This window comes from Falco rusticolus, chromosome 6 (genome assembly GCF_015220075.1).
Source record: "Falco rusticolus isolate bFalRus1 chromosome 6, bFalRus1.pri, whole genome shotgun sequence".
Lineage (NCBI taxonomy): Eukaryota > Metazoa > Chordata > Aves > Falconiformes > Falconidae > Falco > Falco rusticolus.
Window position 1 is genome coordinate 78,683,730 of NC_051192.1, and position 11,931 is coordinate 78,695,660.

Here is an 11,931-nt window from a genome sequence, read left to right on the forward strand (position 1 = left end):
CAAACTACAGTATAAATATAACAACATCCGCAGCATCCCTTATTTCACTTGAACACTATGCATTACTTTTTTTTTTTTTTTAAGTGTTTAACCTTAACGCCAAAGTCCATAGACTGAAGTCTCTGTATAACTACGTATCTTATAGTTATGTTCCTTATACATGGGGTATAAATTTACGCTATGCCATTAAAGAAATTACTATGTAAAAACGCTATGAGGTTGGCATGATTAGGCACTCAAGAATTAAAACGTCATAGGCTGAACATAAAGTTGTCCTCCCTGTGTGTACGTGTGGAGTCAGCATCCTTCACTGCACGGACCAATTTTATCTCAGCATTTCCTGTCACCTTCTAAAGGTCAGAGGCAAACATGAACAAGGGGATCAGAGTTCAAGTCCAGGGTATTGTGAAAGGCTTCTCAGCACTACTCCAGCTTTAAAGAGGTGGTGTCTGCAGGAGGAATTCTCTGGGGCATTTCTGCTCAGGCAGACTTAAAGCCTCCTTCAGCCATCTGGGTTACCCTTAAAAAAATCCACTTGTTCCTTTCCTTACAAGTCAGAACAGGAGAAGGAGGGATACCTCTTCCCTCTTCCCTGCCTCTTTAGGATGGAAAGAGCCTAATCTTTGTCCACGGGTACCAAGATCTCCAACTGCCACTCTATTTGATCCCAAGAAAGAGTGCTACCTAGGAAAAGCAATGTACAATGCATTGCCATGATGGGAATTAGTGAAACAGAAAGATACAAGACATTTTGTCTATGCTCTGAAACCCCTGAAGACTTTGTCATTTTGAGTTATAAGACTTGGATAAAGTCCTGTAGCACTCTGACACTCAAACTGTAGTCAGCCACTTGCCTCATAACATTTAATCAAAAATACATTAAAGGCAGTGGATAATATATACACTTTAAATAGAAAATACATACAGAAGTTTTAGACTATTTGACGACCATAGAAAGCATGAGTTCTACCTGCATTATTTTTGAATTCATATTCTACACAATTAACTTTCTGGGTACTATCTTGTTTGACTGAATGGCATGAAGTCAGAAGAGGCTAACTGGGGAAAGCAGGCAGTCCTTCAGTGAAGAAAGTTGGGGAAGATCTTAATTGGCAAATGCTTACCTGCTGGGCTCCAGCCAGGCCACAGAGTGGCCTGCCTCAGGTTTCAGCCAATGAACAAAATAACATTAAAGCATGAAAGACCTCTGATAAAGAGCAAAGAGAGGAAACAGCTGGAAGGAAGCATCAGAACTGCCTTTCTCTCCCAGACCAGCAACAGGGGGTTCAGAAGATCCTGCCTGACAGGCCCAGTGACATTTTCTCTGATGACTTTGGTACTTTGTGATGAAGACACTGCTTTTCAACTGTCCCGAGGCTTTCCAGGTGCTGAACCCAGCCGGAGGAGTTGTTTGATTGCAGCTGATCAACAGAGAGCTTTCACACCGAGACCAAATCTGAGTGATCACACAGATCCCTCCCCTCAAGTTAGTAGCAGTAACAACTGAGTCAAGAAAGAGAGAACTAACAGGGACTAAAAGTAGTCTAAAGTGCAACTTCCCTTGTACCCAAAAGCTGTGGATATAGTTTCATTGTAAGTTAAACTTTTATTCAATGTGCAATGATACCCAGCTGCATAGGACATGTTGATATCTGTTACTAAGTGTCTCCGACAAGGACGCTAATCTAAGGTAAAAGATGCTGTGCGAATATTGCCATTAAACATGAACGTAGTTCCTAAAAAAACATAGCCACTAGGGAGAAAACTGTGCTCTTGGAGTAATTTCTAGTTGTTTCATAAAAGGAAATCAACACAAAGTACATTAAAAGAAACTTAAAAATTCTGATGTTCCAAGGCTTCTAGTAAGTCACACTTTTTTTTTTTCTAAATACTGGATGAATTTAATGGAAAAAAATAGATAAGCTTTTCTATGCAATCTGTCTGGGAAAGATAATGAATTTCTTAGCTTTGAATATACACGATTGTTTTAGAAAGCCACACCTGGCTGACTGCTGATAAGCTGAGGTTGAAAAAAATAAAACTAATCAACCTAAAAGAAGCCTAATCTGATGCATTTGCAATAAGCATAGCGTCATGAACATTTTATTCTACACTAGATGGAAATTTCACCCAAAATGAAGGAGCAATGAATAATTTGCTTAATTCAATATGAAACATAATGACTTCTAACCTCAGACTCATGATTTGAGCTCATCCTTGTTTTTTGTGGTGGTCCCCCCTAAAAGTGTATCCTTATCAGGGTTATCTTGTAGATCTGATGACATGTTATTTGAAGAATTTTCAGTGTCACATAAATCCTTCTCTATAGTGCCTGTGTGATTTCCACAGTCATTGTTCAGGTTTTCATCATCTTTTTTGGAATGAGAAGCATCCACCTTTCTGTCTGAAGTATCATGAATTTCCTCTGATTTTGAAAGCTGACCGGTGTCAGTATCACTGTTCTTTTCACTGTTGTTCTGCCTAACAGCATCACAGTTCATTTCTTGTTCATCTTGGTCATTTTCTTCCCTGTTTTTAGTGAGTTCTACCTTTCTTTCTTCAGTTGTTTTACCAACTGAGCTTCCACTTGCCAGTGTATTCTTAGGCTCTTTTGGTTTCTTGTGTTTTGTAATATTGTGAATAGAAATTGGAGATGCTGGCTTTTTATTTGTTTTGCTTCCCTCTGACTTCTGTTTTCTTGGGGGTCCCCAGATAAAATGCTCTGAGGGTGTATAATGTTGCTGGGCAAATCTCAGGAGTTTCCTCCTTTCTCTTCGGTCTCTAATAGTGTACACAAAATATTCTAGAGCACTTTGCTTAATGTTGGGAATGGTATCTTCCACAAGAGCTTCATGGAGAATAAATTTTACCAGGGGAGATTTGAAACTCTCATATCCAAGCTCACCAAGACTTTTCAGAATTCGAGTGATTCTCAGGTAGTTGTGTTGAGACCTTTGGAAGAAAAGGGTGAAAAAAATCCATTGAATCAGAAAAAGAAACACCTTACAGATACAGAACTGGAACTGCAATTCCTCACTCCTTTTTATCACTCCAGGTGTGTACTTCAGACTTCTTGTACTTTTAACTTCTCACAGCTGCTGAAGCTTGCTAGCACCTCCTTTGCTAGGATGTTGTGAGTGAAAATAGTGTCTGTAAAACGCACTGAGGCAACGGGCTAAAAAAAAAGGTAAAATCAAAGTGTGTACTGATTTTGATTCCTTCTGCTATACGTATTCTTTCTGAGGAGAAGACCCAGTCGCTTTATAAAATATGGGTTTTGTAGTGTATTGTAGCTACAGAATAGGATTCATTGCACTATTTAAAAGCTGGGTCTCTAGGCTAGACTAGCTACCTGCACTTCTCCCAGTCAGTCCTGGGACAAAAACAGGTACCTCTGGAGAGCAAGTCCCACTGTCTTAAGATAAATGGAACAAACTATCTTCTGGAAGTGCTTGTGAAGAGCTCTCTCCCTCATAAAGTATGCCCAAGTAAACAGTACAACTTAAATGACTCAATTTTAGATGGCTAAGGTTAGGTAAAAAAAGTCCCAATTCCTGACTTAAAACTGGGTAGCTACTCACTGGTATTACAGGAATTACAGTGTAAAAATGTGCAGTGAGTAACATTTGGGCTTCCTGAAACACTGTTTTATCTGTGGCCTGAGTCTGAGCCCACACTCATACAACATTTCAGTAAAATGAACAAATTACTCCCATTATTCACCAAAAATTATCCATCAGCAATTCTACCTACAAGCTTTCATTAGGATGGGAGAACAAAATACTGCAAGACAATGATCTTCAGCTCTAAGGTCAGAGGTATTAGGAAAGTAATCACAAGATCTGAAAAGAGGTTTTGATACAACTCATCTGCATGGGACAAAATTCAGTGCAAACTTATGCACCACAAAATGCCAATGAAAAGCAACTAGTGTAATTTGCTGAAAGCTGGGCTAAAGTTTGACTTAACGTATGTCTAACCCTCTCCAGTTAAGCACTGCAGTTAAAAAGCATTAAATATATAATATTTCATGTTTTGAGGAGGGAGAGAAATCTTGTTATTTAGCTTCCATACAGGTGTGGAGAATTCTATTTTTCTCAAAAAGAAATGTGAATTCAAAGATAAGCCACTCATTCTTTCCATCTGAGAAGCAACACTTTGGGATCAGGTGAAAATGCATTCAGCATTGATAAACAAATTATTTTGGAACTCTGATCTTTTTCAGCACCATCTGAAGTTGTATTTTCAGGGAACTCAACATCAGTTAGACTGGTAATGGGTGAGAAGCACGATCAAAGAAGAAGGAGGAATGTACATATACAGACACAAACCAGGCATTAACTATTTCTTTTTCTCTTCCTCCTGGCAATCTTTGGAAAATATATCTTCCCTTTCTCTAGAAAACAAAAGGCTAAACAGATTCTATGGCAATTCTAAAGAGCGGAGTGCATGTCATTACTTACTCATTCAAATGTTGAAATCTTTCTTGCCAGTTTGCTGCTCGTGCTACGTTTCCAGTTTTATCAATTAGTTTTATTCCAAAAAACTCCAACATCATTTTGTATGCCAAAAGGAATCTTCTAATTGCTTCTTTTGTTTTCTTGAATTCCTAATATACAAAGAATACATCCAAAATTCTAAGTGGCACTAAAGCAAGTACTTCTGCATTGTATAAATCAACTCTACATAACAAAACACAGTTATGTATCAAAATTAATATAATGGTTTGTATTGAGTTCAATTTGTATTACCTCAATTTCATATGTAGTTAATTCTTTAGCATAGAAGTTCAGACCTTGTTCTCTCAGTGGGAAAAGCCTGTTAAAAGAAAGAGCACATTACAGCTCACAGTATATGAACACTTCATCAAATTAATGCTTTGAAACAGAAATAGGTAATAAGCAACCAACCACTGTATGTAAGTGTGGTTATGCTCCAGTTTTTCATAGTCTCCTTTCCATTTATTTAGGACCTCTTCAATATAAACCCCTGCATAAAAGTAATTTGGAAACTGTTAGGTAGCCATCAAAACCAGCATTCAGCTACATAAAGTACATGTCACGTTAACATAATAATAGCACACACACTTTAATTCTCTTTCACATACTACGTGAAATAAGGTCTATTACAGCCATAAACAAACACATTTTAATTCAACATTAATTTAGTTACTAAAACTTAATTAAAAATAAGAGATTTATCAAATTTCAGTATAAACAAAACCAAATGACATACTGAGCTATTTACCAGCAGAGGGTATGTGACAATAACGTCTGTAAAATATACTTCCCCAAAAGTTATCGTGTCGTAGATGCCTTCATCACACTGACTGGTAATTAACAAACCACTTACAGAAAATATTGCGTGGTGAATCATCTGTCACTGCTTTAACATGACAAAACTCCACATGCATGCGCGCATGTGTGTACAGACACACATATTCTTAGTGGAATAAAAGCCTCAACAAATTACAAAATCTCCCGTTCCAGGAATCTCTCCAGTTGCAAATAATATTAAGATTGGGAAAATCCTTCTCTGTTAGCTGTAGCCAAGATTCTTGCTGCCATTGCTATAAGTTTGACCTTCGGTTCTCAGGTCATGCTCAACAAATGAGAATTTCAGCTTTCAGTGGTCTCAAACCAGTTGTTGAGTTCAGTCAGTTCCTCTTGGAAAGTCACAGTGATAGAAAAAGGGGACAAAGTACATGTGAAAGGAAATTAATTACTCTTCACACTGTGACCGTGCTCATGAAATTCAATCATGGGCCAGGGCACTTGTCCAGGCACTGCACAAAGTACGTAACAGGATGTTCCTTGTTCCAAAACCTGTACAGTCCCTTCCCATGAAGGAACTCTCAGTGTTAGCCTATTTCTACTCTGTAACCAACAGTTTTACCACTACCGCACAGCTTCTCCTAAAGTAAAATAGTCTGGGAACGGCCTAAAAAGCCCAAAGCCACAGGTAGATAGTCTCCTATTATACATCTGAGATCTCTCTCCCTGCAGTGAAAATTTCCACTTAGGTCTCAATGACAAAGGAGAACTCATTTGGTACTTTTCTTCAAGAAACGGAGAAAGCAGCCAGAGGGGCTGCTAAGGACATGGTGGCTTCCAGTGCAGGCAAGGCTGGAGAACGACCTTGCAAAGAGGATCTCCTGCCATCGCTGCACTGTATCCAACCTACATTTGAAGCATGGGAAAACACGTTGTTCAATTCCAGGGCAGAGACACAAACAGGCCAGCTCTAAGTCAGAACCACAAGCTAAACCTGTAGGTCACGGAATTAAGCTTCAGATCTAGTATTGCACTAGAAATGTCTTTGGTTTTTTTATTAACATTCCCCAGAAGTTTAGTCCCTAACATGGTAGCTTAAGACTCCTACTGTACACTCTCACAGACCCACAGACTTAGGTCAAGGTGGTGGCTAATCTTTCCCATTCTCAAGAAAAACTTCTGCACAACCAGAGGTCACAGCTATCAACACTTCAGCCTGCACAGTCTATCAGTTACTGCTGACACTACCAACTGTGGGTTTCTCCTAAAAAAATAGAAATTTTATTCTTTACAAATTTTAGGAGGGAAGCCCTCCTCTAGCTTTCACGACTGTCTCTTCTCATGGCTAATCCTCTTGAATTGCTCTTCCATTTTGCACTTTATAAGATGCCTCCCAACGTGGGAGGTTCAGGTGGACCTCAGTGCCCCTCTCTTTCTTTCTGTGTATGTTCTCTGTGCAATGTCTCCTGAATGTGCTACTTCTATACTGGTAATTCACAGATCTAACTCTTCCGGTCAAGCTAAAAACACAGCATCTGCCTGTGGGTATCTAGATACAACTCAAGATGATTAAAAGGAGGTCTTATCTTTCTTTCACATAACCCAACTTGTTTTCCCACTTTCTGAGGGTATTATGATATGTATTTTGCCTATAAACAGCTCTCATCTTCAACCTTTCGATATGTACGTCTTTTACATCCTTCTGTATAACACCCCTTCCTATCCAGCTTCCTATTAGAACTTTTGACATTTTGCATCTCAGCATCCTTTTTCCTGACCTTGAAAAGTGCCACCTTGTCACACTTACATCGACCCTGAATGGTGCTGGTAAGACCATGTTTCTAGACCACAGCTATTTTATATTGCCTCTTTTTTTGCTTTGCATTGTTCCATTGTGAAGCCCTTTTCTGCAACATCAAACAAAAACTGTACGCCTTCAACTTTCAAAGCCTTTTGTGACCTGTCTCTTCCTACCTTATCAGAACCCACTTGTTACTGTGAGACTAGTCCTGCCTCTGACAGGATCATGCCTCAATGGCAGCCTCCACGTCTTACTTCTGTACTCCAATCTGCACTTCGGTATTTCTTTCCAAGCTGCTCTCATGCTGAGAGGATCTTTTTGCAAACACCTTCAAAGTAACCTCCTCATGATTCTTTTAAAGCTCTCAAAAGCTTATTTTTGGCCTGCAAATTTTTTATTTTTTTTTTTTTGCTAATGGCTAAGCTCTCGTGCCAAGACTCCTGTCTATCACTCTAACCAAGACTGTTTTATTGCCTCCTTCTGCTTCCCCATCTGTTTGCTACCCTCTTGTCTCTCATACTTTGACTGCAAACTATCTAGGGCAGGGCTTGTCATCTTTCAGCTCATCCTGTGTTTGTGCAGAACACTTCATATGAGGTTCCTGCTCCACTACCAGAACCACTAGGGACTTTGAGAAATGATTTTATTATTGTTATTATAATAATCTCATATGAGGTAGTTACAACACATTCTTTTTCCCTTACATAGTGCCAGGGATAACAACCTGATACCTGCCGCTCCTATTCAAGCAGAACAGCTTGTGCAGCACAGGGGAACAACTTCAACTTTGTTTAATAAAAGGTAGCACCACTACCGTAAAACAGTGGTACAAACAATGTTCCGTAACTACATTATGCTGAAAATGAATGAGAAAAGCACCACCTCCTGAGAGCAAAAGCCGACTGGTTTAAGCATAACCTGCTCCTGGGTTAACAACGTGCTACTCCAGCATGGAACGTTTCAAGTTGTACAATATATAACTATACATCTTTAATTTGTCAGCACCACAATTATCACTACAGTTTCACTTTGTTACTATTATTAGTATTATTCTTTCATTACCACTATTATTGCCACAGATTACTCACCATCAGGTTTAAATGGGATTTTATTTTTGTAAAAGCGGAGATTGCACAAGTCATTTTGATATCGAAGATCTTTAAAGTTCTGCTAAAAAAAAAGGAAATAGGACATTATCAGCCTACAAAATCCTATTAAGAGTATCCAGAAAGTGATACTGTGCTCTTGATAATGTGACGACAAAAACATTTCAGAGTTTTAGGAACCACAGTTTTACTCATGCCCTTAAAGACTCAGTTTAAGGATCTGCAAGTTCCTTCTGGCTGGTACCTTCTCCTACCAAGGCAGAGGTGAGAGCAGCAAGCATAGCAGTACCTTGACTTCAGCCCCAAGGAACTGGAGTGACAAATAACAGTAAGACCACAGTCTGTAGCCTACCGTTTTTGATGTTCAAGGCATAAGCCTGTTTCTGGGCTCCTACCACCATTCCCAGGCTTACACATCTCCCGTGTTTGCAGTTACACCTAGGATGAAAAGATGTTGCGCTAGTTTCACTCCTCTCCCAGTGGCATACGTTGGGCCTCTGCATCAGCTTTTTAATTCATTCCTTATACTTATCAGATACCACAAATGTTTAGGAACATCTAGGTTGTGTGTTGTCATCTACCAAAAAGGCAATTTTAACCACAAAATGTTCTTACTGGATACTGATGTCGGTACTTGTATAAATCCCTTGCTGCATAGAAGCTTCTCTTTGGCTTGGCTGTCAGCTCAGTTCCATCACCACTCTGAAACAGTTAGAAAGTAGATAACCACACACAAAACCAGCAAATTACATATTTGTGTAATAGTAAAATGATTATTTTTCATGATGGATTTCAGCACGTAAACAAACACAAGCCCACATATTTGCCTACCGCTTGGTCAAGCACTGAAAATCTCCCTGCTGAATACTTAACACCACACACTTCAAACCTAAATTAAAAAATAAAATAAAATAAAATACAAATGCAAGACTACAAAATGCCCTTCCACTGAGACTGAATCTGATTTAAATCAACAGGTGTATTGTAATTTCCAAATGTAAAACTTCAAAGTAACTTAGGAAGTGATGGCACAAGACAAAATAAGTAATCGAACATGAAGATGCAGAGATACTACTAATTTCAAACAGGAAATCATACTATTCGCAAAGGCTATTCGTCATGTGCACATTGACTAAATTGCTATCATTGCATCCTGTGGAAGAAAATGAATAGTCATGAACAAGCCAAACTGCAGTTCTAACACTTTCCTGAACCATTTTCTATTATTTGTTCCTCCAAACTTAAATTTAAAGCCTAGCAAGAAGAACCACTAAACCCCAAAACAAAATCCTGCTTAGGGAAAACACCTATGTACAAGAAATCGTACTGGCCCCGAGCTGTTTGGAAGCTGTGACCTGAAACAACCAGAGCTCATCAAGGTCAAAGGAAATAATCCCACTGACTTCAGAGAACACTTGAAAAAGCTGCATGCATTGAAGAACAAGAGAATGAAGTATTAGTTTACAGAGACTTCAACCTGCTATCAACAACTTTATTTTCTTTGTAATTTCTTTTAACCTTACTGCAACAAAGGGTTTTGCATTCCTCAATCTTGTAAAACGAGTCTCTACACTAAAACCAAAGGCCAAATGAGAATGAAAAAAATCATTCTGCTCCTTGCATGTAACAGGTTAAAGTCAAGCCTAAAAAGGGAAGTTCCCTGTGAATGCACTGGACGAATGCCTGTATCACTGCCCATCCAGTGGCTTGTCAATAGCACATTAATGATGAACAAGCAGCTGTTTTCATTTTTCCTATTGCAAGACCAGCTTTGACCGTACCTATGGCCAAAACCATGCTTACTTGAACAAGCAACACGCCTTGACACTCAGTTACCGGGCATCGGTACCACTGTGTATCCAGCAGAAGAGGGATGAACACTTATGCTTATTTAATTTCGCACTGTTTCTGAATCAAGTATAAATGTCATACAGCCAACAGGCTAAAAATCAGATCCAGCTGGTCCACCCCGCATTCAATTCGAAATCCAATAAAATTATCGGCAAAGCAACCCTGTATTTCTTTGGGGTCGGCATTTTCAAAGGTTCCCAAAAGACAGAAACTTGCTCTGAAAATTCCTCACCTCGGAGCCGCGAATCCAGCACTCAGACCTTTAGCCCGTGTCATTAAGAGGCCAAGTGCAGGCTACATGTAATTGAAAGCAGCACCTTCCCTAGAAACGGCAGCAGCGGGACTGACAGCGGCCCCAAGGCCGCAGTTTTACCCCGAGAGCAGGCACGGCGGCGCCGGGGCTCACCCGCGCTCCAGCCGCAGGGCGCGCTCACCCCCGGCCGCGCTGCGCCGCCCCGGCCCGCCAGCGCCGCGGGAGCAGCGGAGCGGGGCGGCCCCGGCCCGGCCCGGCTCTGCCTGTTCTCCGGCGCCGGGGAGCGCGGCCGGGCACCGGCAGGAGCGCCCGGCCCGGCCCGGCGCCGCACGGCGCAGCCGCCAGCGCGCAGTGCCCGCCGCCCCGCCGCCCCGCGCCTGCCCCCCGGCCCGCCGCGGCACGGCCGCGCCCGGCGCTGGCGGTACCTGCTCGGGGCCGGCGGCGTCCGCCTCTGCCCGCTCGCCTTCCTCCGGCGGCGGGGACGGGGGCGGCGGGGGCTCCGGAGGCCGGCAGTCTGCGGCGGGCAGCTCGGCCGGCTCTTCCCCGCCTCCCGCGGCGGTGCACACCCCCTCCTGCCGCCTCGGCTCCCCGCCGGGCTCCGCCGCCTCGGGCTCCGAGTCGGTCTCCCAGGTGGAGTCGCAGTCCTCCACCGTGGTGGGCTCCTTGAGCTGACCCCGCTCAGCAGGCTGCCCATCGGGCAGGGCCGGGCCGGGCCGGGCCCGCCGCCGCCGCCGCCGCGCCGCCCGGAGGCCGCGGAGGCCGAGGGCTGGGAGCGGCCGCGGGCTGCCTACGGCTGCGGCATGGCGGGGCGGGGCGGCGGCCGGGGCTGCTCCCCCCCCGGCCCCGGCCCACGGACACGCGCGGGGCGGAGCTGGAGGCTCCGGGATTTCCACAGGAGACAGGCGCGCACGCCCCGTCCCCCTCCCGCCCGCAGCGCCCGGCGCGCCCAGCCCCGGCGGCGGGCACGGCCCCGGCGGTACCGGGGCGGGGGGCACGGCCCCGGCGGAACGGGCCGCCGGCACCGCGGGGAGGTGCGGGGCGTCCCAGCGCCACCCGCCGCCGCCGCCGCCCCGGCCACCGCGGGACGGTGCCGTGGGGCTGGGGCGGCCCCGTGGAAACCCATGCCCCGCAGGGAAACGGCGGGCATGTCCCCTCCGAGGAGGTGCACCCCGCGGGGGTCTCTCCTCTTGCAGGAGACCTGGGTGTCCCCTGAAGGGTTCCGAGACAAGCGAGGGAGTGCGGCTGTCACGGAGAGGAGCGGGTGCAGCTGCCCGGGGCAGCGCGCTGTGCAGCAGGTGCTTGTCTGCTGACAGAAGCAGCCGTGTTACCGGCAGCGTGCAAGCACAGGCTGGCCACTAGACACGGAAAGGGCGGCGGTGAGGTGGACCTCAAGGAATATACAGGTGCCAGAGGAGACAGGAATGGAGGGGGCAGCAGTGTGGTAACCAGCCAGTTTCAGCTGCTCCTAAAACGCCTGAGAGTTTGGGGATAACACTGAGGTGACATTCAACGGTCCATTTGGCAGGGGCGTTAGCAGTGCATTTTGCGTTTGGCTAGAGCATGCCTTTTGGACAGAAACGCTGCCTAGAGCAAAGACCCAATGAGCTGAAGGCTTAGCACATTGTTCCAGTGGCTGCTCTCACCCTC

General features: G+C 44.0%; 1 protein-coding gene across 1 annotated transcript; it reads right to left on the bottom strand.

The window, feature by feature from the left end:
• Positions 1 to 583: 583 nt before the first annotated feature.
• Positions 584 to 11,088, bottom strand: OGFRL1 (opioid growth factor receptor like 1). The gene is given in 8 exon segments (XM_037392456.1): positions 584 to 2,952; positions 4,464 to 4,609; positions 4,752 to 4,818; positions 4,911 to 4,989; positions 8,163 to 8,244; positions 8,796 to 8,882; positions 10,710 to 10,951; positions 10,954 to 11,088. Coding segments are annotated over 8 exon segments (1,482 nt in total). The 5' UTR covers positions 10,979 to 11,088; the 3' UTR covers positions 584 to 2,198.
• Positions 11,089 to 11,931: the final 843 nt, after the last annotated feature.